The sequence below is a fragment of the Nicotiana tabacum genome, chromosome 2 (genome assembly GCF_000715075.1).
Source record: "Nicotiana tabacum cultivar K326 chromosome 2, ASM71507v2, whole genome shotgun sequence".
NCBI classification, from domain to species: domain Eukaryota; kingdom Viridiplantae; phylum Streptophyta; class Magnoliopsida; order Solanales; family Solanaceae; genus Nicotiana; species Nicotiana tabacum.
The window spans coordinates 118,650,337-118,661,964 of record NC_134081.1 but is presented as its reverse complement, the minus strand read 5'-3'; the positions used below and the strand labels follow the sequence as shown (position 1 = coordinate 118,661,964).

Sequence of the window (11,628 nt, the reverse complement as noted above, 5' to 3'; positions counted from 1 at the left end):
TGGTCCTCTCCCAAACATTTTGTTACTTTTTTAAGGTGAAAGTTACCGACTACACGCGGGCTCCTGATCAAGAGGAAAGATATTGATCTCAAATTACTACGGAAAGGATGCATTTCAAATTGTCCATTTGGATACCAATTTTAAAGTAATATGTCAAGGGAAGTCCACCAGATCTTCACTGCTAGAAAGTATTGTTTTGTAATCGTATTTGATTGTAAACAAAAAGTAATTAGTTTCTGCACATACAGTCCTATTCAAGCGTGGAATAATCATATAAACATACCAAATCCGCATGCCTACTAAGTATCGAAACTCCAAAAAGCAGGAAAAAATGAAAAAACTAGAGATGAAATCAAATTGACTTAAACAAGAATGGAGAAGAAGAGTCTCAAACGAGAAGCCCTTCTCTGTTAAAAATATACCAGTTTGGTGATAGACCGAAAGTGTGCCATTTTTTCAAAAAATGTGGACTATTACAGCACCATGTGGAAGATCATGGATGATTTTGAACATAAGTCTAAAGATAGTTGACTATTTTGAGCTTTTTCTCTAAAAAAAATCGCAGAAAATCTTTTTCATCTTTTTGAACCAAATGCCACCATATATCTCATATTTAGACCAACTGATGTATACTCTATAGATGGACTTGTTTTCACTAGTTAAACAACGCATCACATACAGAAAAAAATTTAGAATGGTCATCAGTAGATCTCGGAACTTTACATTTTGTTTCACAGGCAAACAACTTAGTAAGAATACAGGTTCAAGTCATAAGAGAAAGTGAATACAGTCAAGTAAGTCATCTGCCTCTCGGAATAATTGGGTCTCTCCGAGTTGAAACAACAGACGCAATTGTGCTTTCCCACAGGTCTGCCAGGAGCATACTGAAACTAGTAACACTCCATGTAAAGATGAATCAGCGTTAATACTTAGCTCCTGATTGTGGCAAGATTCACCCATATAATGCACGCCAAGGCTCTTGAGTTTCTCTCAAAGACTTGGTTGCATCCCATGCTATCTTTTCTGCTGAGAAATTAAGAGATGAGAAGCTAGCCAAATGCTGTCCTATCTCATGTATCACCTGGAAGTTAGAAAGTGAGATACGATGTATTAATATATTTTATATGTTTTTCATCCTTTTCTTGGATAAGTGCACTGGGGGATGGGAGGGGGGATGGGAGGGGGGGGGTGTTAACTGCTAGCTCTATCGAGGATATCGAGCCCGTCCACTGATATACAGAAATGGTAAGGGAGGATCCCCAAGAAAATGCTTGGATATGGATCAGAAATTAATCAAATCAAAGACAGGTAGATCTGTCATTCTGGTCAGGGAACTTTAGATGATAATGGCATAATATTCAAGTCGATAGCTCTATCAATCAAATCCCTTGAACCATAATGTTGGTTTGCTTAAGACACCTTCAGAGCAATTACCAATTTTTAAAATGTATAGTTGCATCCACAAGTCAGCCCATTTTCGGATGTTCATTCCTTAATTTGTTTCTGTTACTTGTCAGAGTAAAGGGGTACAATGGTGTTAATATCACTCTATAGGACTTAAAAGCTGATGTATATTTAACCAAAGAGAATGTATGGCTTTAACTATCTTGATCTACTTGAACTCAAGCAACCAAGAGCTGGTTTTTTTGCCACTCAGGTTTGAATTTTGCAGCTGTATTAACTTACTGCATGGCATACATAAGCCACTCAGCTCGGCCAGCTGCAATAGGATATATCAAGGGTAACTGCAAGAGAGTTACATTCTATTTAAAGTGCTTTGTTTCAGCTTATTTTCAGTAGTACATTCCCTAGTCAAGTTATTTGTTTCGGTTTCTTGTCATAGAAAAGGAAACAGTAATGTTAATTTTATAAAGACCAAAATTTAATTAGCTTTAACCAATAGAAAATATATGGCTTTATCTATCTTGGTCTACTTGAACTCAAGCAACCACGAGCTGGTTTTTTTGCCACTCATGTTTGAATTTTGCAGCTGTATTAACTTACTGCCTGGCATGCATAAGCCACTCAGCTCGGCCAGCTGCAATAGGATATTATCACGAATAACTGCAACAAAGCTAAATCCCCTAACTAATCTATTCTATTAAAAGTGCTTTTCTTCCAGCAGTAAGTTAAATCCCTAATCAAGTTGTTTTTTGTGTTACTTGTCACAGAAAAGGCGACCAATAATGTTATCAGACTTTAAAAAGTTGATTATATTCAATCAAAGACAATGTAAGGCTTTGTCTATCTTGATCTGCTTGAACTTAAGCAACCAAGAGCTGGTTTTCTTGCCATTCAGATTTCATTTTTGCAGCTGTAATAACTTACTGCCTGGCAATACATAAGCCATTCAGCTCGGCCAGCTGCTATAGAATATAACAATAGAAACTACGCTGAAGCTAAATTTACTCTATTTAAAGTGCTTTCTCCCCTCCCCTTTTCCCTTCAGTTTATAAAACATGCAGAAAAACAATTTCTCAGGATTAAATCATTCAAAAGATTAGATCTTAAAATTTACATAAGAAACTGAGAAGCCCAGAACACAGTCCTGTTCTGTTTCATTACTTCTGCATGATGTCAAAAACCTAGATACCACAGGGAAGAAGCCTCGTGTTCAAAGCATGAAAATAATCCATTTGATGAACAAGCATATTACATTTATAACGTACCTGAAGTTCGTCTTCGGAAGTCTTACAATGCAACTTTTGACCTTTTTTGCCAATTATAACTAAAGTAGGCATTTTCAAGACTCGAGCCAACTGAAGTAAGCAGGCCAACTCTTCGTGGAAAATCTGCAACGAAGGGGGTGGGCCTTGCAAATTCGTGATCAAAGCTTTAGTAAGACCACTGGAGACACCTACTTGCAAACCATAAACTGAGATGTTGTCAACTCCAAAGGAAGTTCTATTTTCCATCTTAAGCTTGGTGTCAGCCACAAAGAAAGGGGCTACAATTGTGGGCATATTTGATGACCCATCTCCTACTAACAATGAGAGAACCTCATTGAGAGCGCAAGCAAGTGTTGGAGGCTTGTAATTTTCCAAAAGCAACACAGACACCTTAGAAAAGGAAGGAAAAAAAACATCAAACCTTGGTCTAGAATTCCCAAGAGCAAAATGCTAAACCAATTCCTTTTTTATTCAATGAAACTAATTTAAATATTTTCTACCAAAACAGAGAAAATGACTTCCTTCAATTACAAATATCCCAACTCTCACTTTGCATCACTTCTTTAAACCTACAAATTTTGGCAATAAAGTCAAAAAAATAATTAAGTGCGGTGTTCGGACCAGCTTGCACGTACCTCCTCGACTATTCCACCAGGCAGGGCCGGCTTATGTGGAGTAAGGCGTGTGTCTTAGGCCCCAAATTTAGGGGGGCACATTTAAAAAAAATAATAGGTTAGGTATTTAAAAAATAATACTTATTTAGTATTTTTAATACAAAACTAAAGTTTTTAATATAAAGGAAAGAAAACTTTTTAGATATATAAATAAAATAATAATTTGACTTACTTAAAAATGTGTAGATTAATAGTTTTCATAACTTTTAGTTTTTCATTTTTCACTCCTTCATTCAAAATTTTGTTCTCTCTTCCTTAATTTGTCCAAGTCAATCTTTCTTTTTTCCAATCTCTTCATATTTCAGAAAAACCTACATAGTTTTTGTATTTCTCTGTGATATTCTTACCTCTGTTTTAAAAGGCGTTTCCGGGACGAGCCCCGGGGCGAGGCGTACCAAAAACGCCCCGGGGCGATGGTGTGAGGCGAAAGTCTCAAGAGGCGTACGCCCCGCAATTTGGGGCGTAAGGCGAAAGTCTCAAGAGGCGTACGCCCCGCAATTTGGGGCGTACGCCCGGGCGTTCGGGGCGTACGTCGGCCGTTCAGGGAGCATTTTTTTAGTAAGGAGTAAGCCCTAGAGACTTTTTCAAATTAAAACAAAATTTGTTGAATTAGTCCTTCATATAATACCCAAATTCTCAAAAGTCAGTTTGGTAATTACTCAAAAAGTTTAAAAAGAAACTCAAAAGTATTAAATTTAAAAGTAAAGACTTTTTTTATTGATTTAAGCCCTAATTCATGGTTTTCCCAATTTTTTATCTTGTCCGCTAGTCCACTAATATCTCCCAAAAGCAACGAATATTTAATTTTTTTTACAAGTAGAAAGAGAACTACATTTTTCTTCATAGCAGCAAATTCAAAGTTCAAATTGCAGGTTAATCATACTTTTTGTTCCTCCATATATAAAACTTTATTCTTTTAGACTCAAATTACTTGTGCTTGTAAGTAACGTATAATAGATTGTTTTGATTAGTTTTTTTGTGGGGATGGAGCACACATATATATAGTTTTCTTCATTTTTTATGCAATTCTACCTGTTTATAAATATTAAATGTCATTATATTATTTTATAAAATATTAAAAATTAAATACCTATGGGGCTTACGCCCCGCTGATGCATATGTAAAATGCCTCGACTTACGCCCCGCTGATGCATATGTAAAACGCCTCGCCTTACGCCCACGCCTTTTAAAACACTGATTCTTACTCACTTCTTTCTCCAAAATTTCATTACTCACCTTCTTTCTCCAAGATTTCACTAGTTCAAGTGTTCAGCAGTACTTTTAAGCATCCAATAGTTATATACTTCTATTGCTTTATAAAATATTATCTAAGATCAACAATATCTCAAGAAAAATTAAATATGTTGGCTATATTATCAATCGATCAAGAATTATTAGAGAAAATCAATTATAAAAAAATTATTAACATTATATCTCAAAAAGTTAGAAGAATAGACTTATAACTTTCTTTTAAAAATTTAGACCTCATATTAAACTTTGAGCTTGAGCCGCTAGTGCCACCAGTTACTTGATAACTCCCACCAACACATGTACAGGGTAACTACACGCTATCACTTAAACCATATTCTTATATATTGTCACATTCACCTTGTAGAAGACCTATTTTTACACATATAACCAAGGACTGAAAAATGTATCCAAAATACTGAAAATATACAGAAAATGAAAAACATTTCCCCTATACCAGATGCACTCAAAGGGAAAAAAGTACCTCGTAGAGATTTGAGCCATCGAGAAAATGAACAATCTCGACCGAAACCTTTTGATCTTTGATTCCGTAACGTTCTAAGGATAAATCCAGCGATTCTTCTCTGCAATGAAATCAATTGTATGAAAATATATTCAATTAAAGGGGAGAGGGAGACCCGGGGGGGGGGGGGGTTCGGTGCTTACCGCCTTCGGAGGTTGGAGTTAGCGTTAGGTTGAAGAGCTTCGAAGATGGCGGTGCCGAAGCCGCTAGTATCTCTGAACAGTAGTATTACTCTAGGGGCGACCTTCATTTCTTCTACTGCAATGCAATGCAATGCCCTAGATCTACCACTGGACGCCTGTTTATAGTATTGGAAAAAGCTTTATTGTATAAATCAAATAAATGCAAAACATGACATTTTTATGCAAACTTTAACTATTTAAAAACTTGTTTTTAGTTTTATAACCTACGTCTTTTCTTACACATAAAAAAATTATTTTTACACGTAAGATAGCTATATTTTACACATATAAAATAATACCAAACTTTTGGATTTTTTGCCCAAAAGCATCCCTTAACTATACCTCAAACTTAAACTACATTCCTGTATTACCATAGTGGCCAAAATAAAAATGAGCTTCTGACATAAGTGGCCACTCGGCCAAAACATATATCAGTTGATGCCCATAGTTTTACATTATAATTTGTAGCTAAAAATAAATAACATATGCTAACCAACAAATAGTTTTCGTGCTCATGATAATACATTGAAGAAATATGCATCCAAATTCACATTCTCGATTGCAAATACTTTCCAACTTTCGAGAAAGATTTATGTTATATATTGGACGTACACTCAATTTAATGAACTAGTATTAGCGTACGCGCGTTGTGCGTGCTTCTCGTGTTAATAAAAATAATTTTTTTTAAATAACATTCAAAAGACATGTTTATAGTATACTATAAAAATTAACAAAAATTTGCAAGCTCCAAAATAAAAAATATTAATCATATTTCTCTTACTTGCTTTATTGTCAAAAAAGTCACATAGTAGTGTTTGATTGAAAAGTAAAAAGATCGTTCAACTTTACTTGAGGACTTGGGTACGTGCATTGCATGTATATTTCATATTACTTATTACAAAATTTGTGTTGAGAGAATTTACCAACAATTGGAAAAATGTACTCATATTTTACTCATTTTACGGTACTGGTATAGCCTTATTCTATTGATACCATGATAATCGCATAGGCATCCGAACTCGATTATTATTAAGAACTCTTATAAATTTTTTGCTCCATTGTTATCTTATTTGTACAAAGAAATAAGAATAGGAAAAGGAAGTACTTTAGAAAAAAATCATAAGTAAAATATCCCATTCCTCAAATGTACGTACATAGCCATTCTCTATCTCATTAAAATATCTTCTATATTGATCAACTTTTTTACAGTTTAAAATAATTTTACATTTAAAAAAGATTATCATATAATTATTTCCTAATATATATTTTTTTGAAACATTATTTCTTAATATTTAGACAATCAAGTGTATAAAAAATTTGAGTATACTTCAAATTCTAAGTCCTTATTGTTCAAAGAAAAAAGAACGACCCAACGCTCTTTAAAGTCTAAATTCATGCCACCTCAGTATGAATTATCATTAATGTTCCCATTTTTTAAATCAAAAGTTTAATTTACTCTTTTTCTATGAAAAGTAACATATAAGAATTATAATTACGTAACATATATAGTTCAAATAAGAACAAGATTTTTAAGTAAGGTAAAATTTCAATCGACTTTAAAGTCCTAAATTTTAGGAATTTCTGCCTAGTTCAAATGGGAAAAGATTTAATAGCAAAAATCTTAGAAATATTAGGTGAATAATTAAATGACTATTTTGTCTAGTATGAACTCTATTTTTAAAGGGTAAAAAAGGCGAACAACATTTTGCTAAGGAGATTCGTACTTTTAATATAGTATAAATAGATATATATTTGTTACACAATCTTTATAATTTAACAGGTTATAGTAAATTATGTACGACTTTTGCTAATAATATTATTTCAAATAACAAAAATAATTTTTTTTGTAACCAACTATAGTAAAATTAGACTATTACATAAGTACTCAGCCTCAAAACATCTTGTAAGAAAAGGAACTAATTATAACTCTTACACAATTCGAATGCTGAAATAAAACAAAATATTTTAGAATCCTAACGTACTAGTAATAATTAAACTACTACTAAAAAATCAACTAAACCTACTAATAAAGTACGAAAAAGTACTATAGTAAATCATTAATCTTCATGCTTTGAAGTCCGGAAATATCTGGATGTCTACTAGCAAAATAATCCTCCGCAGAAGGATTGCCAAATAAAAGTGAGGCCAAGTCTCACACAAAGTGCAATTGCAGAGATTTTGACGAATATATCTAACATATGTGGTAAACAATTTGGTGGTTTTAATGCAAGGGAAAACATTATAAATTTCTATATAAAATAGTATTGGATAGATAAGGTTAAGGTAAAAGAATAATATATACATTTTTATACATCATACAACAGTCTATACACGTTGGATAGATAAAAGTGTATGGGATACAAAATACATACAAAATAGACTGTCACTATACAAAATAGACGGTCACTATACAATAAATATACAAAATAGATTGTCACTGTACAATTTATATATAATAGACTGTCACTATACAAAATATATACAAAATAGACTGTCACTGTACAAAAAATATACAAAATAGACTGTCACTATACAAAAAATATATAAAATAAACTGTCACTATACAAAAAATATATACAATAAACTGTCACTATACAATAAATATACAAAATAGACATTTCGGGCTATTAAATGTAATATGTTTGGGTCGGAGGGTCATTTTGTGTCAATGGAGAAAAATATGGTGTATTAAAATTTTGAGGGGCTATAGAGGGTCATTTTCTTAAAAATATTCCCTCAACCAGGATCCAGGATTCGACGGTCACAGAGCACCATGACACGCAATATAAATTTATCACTGCTCATAATGATTGGTACGGACCTATGCTAATATCTAACTATTTTTTAAAGATATTTGTCAGTACACTCTCCGTTCACTTTTACTTGTCACGTTTTGACTTTTCACGTCCCTTAAGGAATAATAAATGAAGTGCATAATTTATCATGATACTCATATTAATAGATGCATATTTTTAATATTTTTGAGAAAATGATTTGAAATGAGTAATTAATGTTGTGTGTATAATAGGAAAAAGAAAATTGTCTTCTCTTGATATGCTAAAAGTGACGAGGAAAAGTGAAAAATCTATTTTTAGAATACTAGATAAGTAAAAGTGAACGGAGAGAGTATATATGAAGCTTTTGTCAAAGTTTTCGGATGCCCGTTGATAGTAGGATATATTTATGCAATTTAGACATTATTTACACTCCAATTTAGCTGCACTTTATTGATATTTGAATGCTAAAAGATAACAAAATGCTCGAATTAAGAATTTGATGTTTTGCAGGAGCTACTCCGAGCTAGGAGGGAGCTAATGAGTGTTTTGGAGTCAACATGGAGTATGGAAGGCCAATCGAAGGTTATCCCGGTCGAAAAGGAGCGAGAAAAGCAAGTGAGACGACCCCTCCGAGTGCGCGGCCGCGAAGTGGGCCGCGAATTGGCCGCGAACTCAAGGCAGTGAGGCAGTGGAAATCTGCGGCCGGATCCGTGATCGAATCCGCGGCCGCGGACGGGCTGACGAAAGCCAAACACGCAGGGTTAATTATGTAATTTTCTAAGCGACTAACCTAAACCTATATGCAGCCAAAACTCGCCCAAAAGTCAGATATAGCTGGTTTTAGAAGATTTTAGAGGCAAGAACAAGGGGGAGAAGACGGATAATTTCCTAAGAGTTTTCATCTTCTTCTTCATACTTCTATTTATTGATTATGAATTATTTTAGTGCTTTGTTTTCCATTAGTATGAGTAGCTAAATACATTATCTAGTGTGATGGAACCAATTGTTGGATGAAGTTTTGACTCTATTTTGTTATAATTGAGTCGTGTTTATTCTATGATTGTTCAATTACGTATTGTATTGTGGTTAATTGAAAGGGCCCTTGATTAATCGTGTCTAGTTACCTTGTGTTGCTTGAGAAAGAACACTTGGTTAGATTGTTGTTGAACACCACCACTTTTGGGTAAGTTAAGAGATTAATTACTTGAATTTAAAAGTGGGGTTAGAAATAACGAAACTTTGGTGGGATAATTCTGAGTTGCTTAAATTGTTAACTAGAGTAGTTCGAGAGAATGCTTCTAGTAAATTATCGTAATTGATCGAGAGATAATTACGGTGGCCCGGAAATCATAATCCTCGTAGAGTATTACGGCGAGATTATAGCTAAAGGTTTAAGGATTAATCCGGCAATTAGGAAACTCAATAGCCCTAGATCCTTTTACCCTTGAATCAATTTTAGTCTTGATTATTGCTAATTTTATTGTCATTTTTCCTTAGCTAAATAAATTTCACAGATTATTCATAAAACTCTTGCATCCGGAAGTTGTCTGAGCTTATCATTAGCATTATTTAAAGTTGTAGTAAATAGGTTAGTTCCCTGTGGGATTCGACTCCGGACTTGAACCGGATTATATTTGCAGCGACCGCTTAATCCTTTTTATAAGGCATAGTTGGGCGTGATCAAATTTTGGCGCCGTTGCCGGGGAACTAATGGTGTTATTTATTACAACTTAGAAGGATTGCTTGTATTCTTAGTTTAGATCAATTTCTTACGGTGTTTAAATTTTTCCATTGAAATTCTTACGCTTGAATTCTCCTGTGACTCAGGTGTATGCCTAGAAGCTCTTCGAGGACTGGTGAACTTTTTGAAGGACTCTCAGACCCCGAGGAAGCATTCAGGGCATTAAATCGAGCCAACAAGAAGAACAAACAGTTACAACAAAAAAAACTCGAAATTGAAATGGATAACGTGGACGATGTCAACGGAAACAATCGAAATAATCGGGTTGACCCAAACAATAGAGTGGTGGCACCTCTTGTGCCAGAAGCTGCTCTTTATGATTGGGCATAACCAACTGCTGATAACCTGGCCACCGCCATTGTTGTACCTCAGATACAAGCGGAGACATTCCAGATCACCAACAATATGTTGCATCTGTTGTAAAATAATACACTGTTCTCCGAGTCATACATTGAAGACTCACAACAACATCTGAAGAATTTTCTATCAATATGTGTGACCCAAAGACAGCCGAATGTGACTCCTGAATCCATCAAGCTATTACTGTTTCCATTCTCTGTGACGGGAGAGGCTCAAACTTGGCTGAATTCGTTCCCAATAAACTCCATTGTCACTTGGGAAGAATTAGTCAAATAATTCTTAAACAAGTTTTATCCTCCCAACAAGTCTACAAGGCAGATTGATGAGATATTGCAGTTCAGGCAGAAACCAACTGAGACCTTGAAAGAAACTTGGGAGAGGTTCAAAGGTATGCTAGTGAAGTATCCACACCATGGCATTCCAGATCAGATGCTGGGACAGAGATTTTACATGGGTTTAGCAGACAGTTTGAAGGCCAATGTAGATGCTTCAGCTGGGGGTGCATTTTTTAGCAAGACATTCACAGAGTGCAAGATTCTTCTTGACAAGATGGCTCAAAATTCAGGCTGGATGACTAGAGGTACGACACTTACACCAATAGTGCATTCTGTTGCTCTTGACCCAAACAATTCCCATGCAGAGAACATAGCCACTCTCGTGACTCAGATGGGCATACTGACAAAGAAAATTGATGAGATAGGTACAAAGCAAGTGCACATTGTTGATACAACAAATAGAGGATTGTGCACTCCTTGCATAAACCAGTCATATGTGTGCTTATGGAGTGGAGAGAATGATAACCAGGGCTTCAGAGAAGACATGAATTATGTCAATAATTTTGGAGGTCAGAGGCAAAGTGGGTAACAATGGGGACCCAACCTGCCACAACACAACCCCAATTCTGGATGAGCACGACCATAAGGTCAAGTTGTACCTTATCAAAGGCAACATGGCTATAATCAGCAACATTAGCAATAGTTAGCCTACCAACCACCTCATATACAACAGGACATCAACATGGTAGAAATCAGGGGCATGCTGTAACAACTCGTTGGAACAAATGGCAAGATGTAAGAAAAGTTAGCAGCATATGATTCAGCAATCAAAGGTATTGAAACTCAGCTGGGACAACAGTCTATGGACTTGAACAATCACCCCCAAGGAACATTGCCTGCAGATACAAATATTAACAAACCCAAATCAGTTAATGGCAGTGCGTCTCAGGAATGGAAGAAATTTAGACAGAGAGCAAGCATTTGCTCAATCTAGGAGAGAGACTACGCCAACTACTCCTGTTACATTAGAGGCAGATGGGTCAGCAGAGCTCACTGAGGTGGTAGTTGAACAGGCACAAGTTGACAAGGGTAATGAGAAGGAAGGTGAACAAGTCTTAGAACAGGTGGCACCTTTTGTGCCAGAAGCTTCCAACAAAGAAAAGATATTAAGTAGTGGAC

General features: G+C 35.1%; 1 protein-coding gene across 1 annotated transcript; it reads right to left on the bottom strand.

Annotated features, from left to right (window-relative positions):
- Positions 1-628: 628 nt before the first annotated feature.
- LOC107796468 (uncharacterized) lies at positions 629-5,431 on the bottom strand. Its single transcript, XM_075238367.1, has 4 exons — positions 5,258-5,431; positions 5,076-5,175; positions 2,670-3,059; positions 629-1,081 (listed from the first exon to the last, which is right to left on the bottom strand). Exons 1-4 carry the CDS (start codon positions 5,362-5,364, stop codon positions 953-955), a joined length of 726 nt encoding a protein of 241 aa, XP_075094468.1. The 5' UTR covers positions 5,365-5,431; the 3' UTR covers positions 629-952.
- Positions 5,432-11,628: the final 6,197 nt, after the last annotated feature.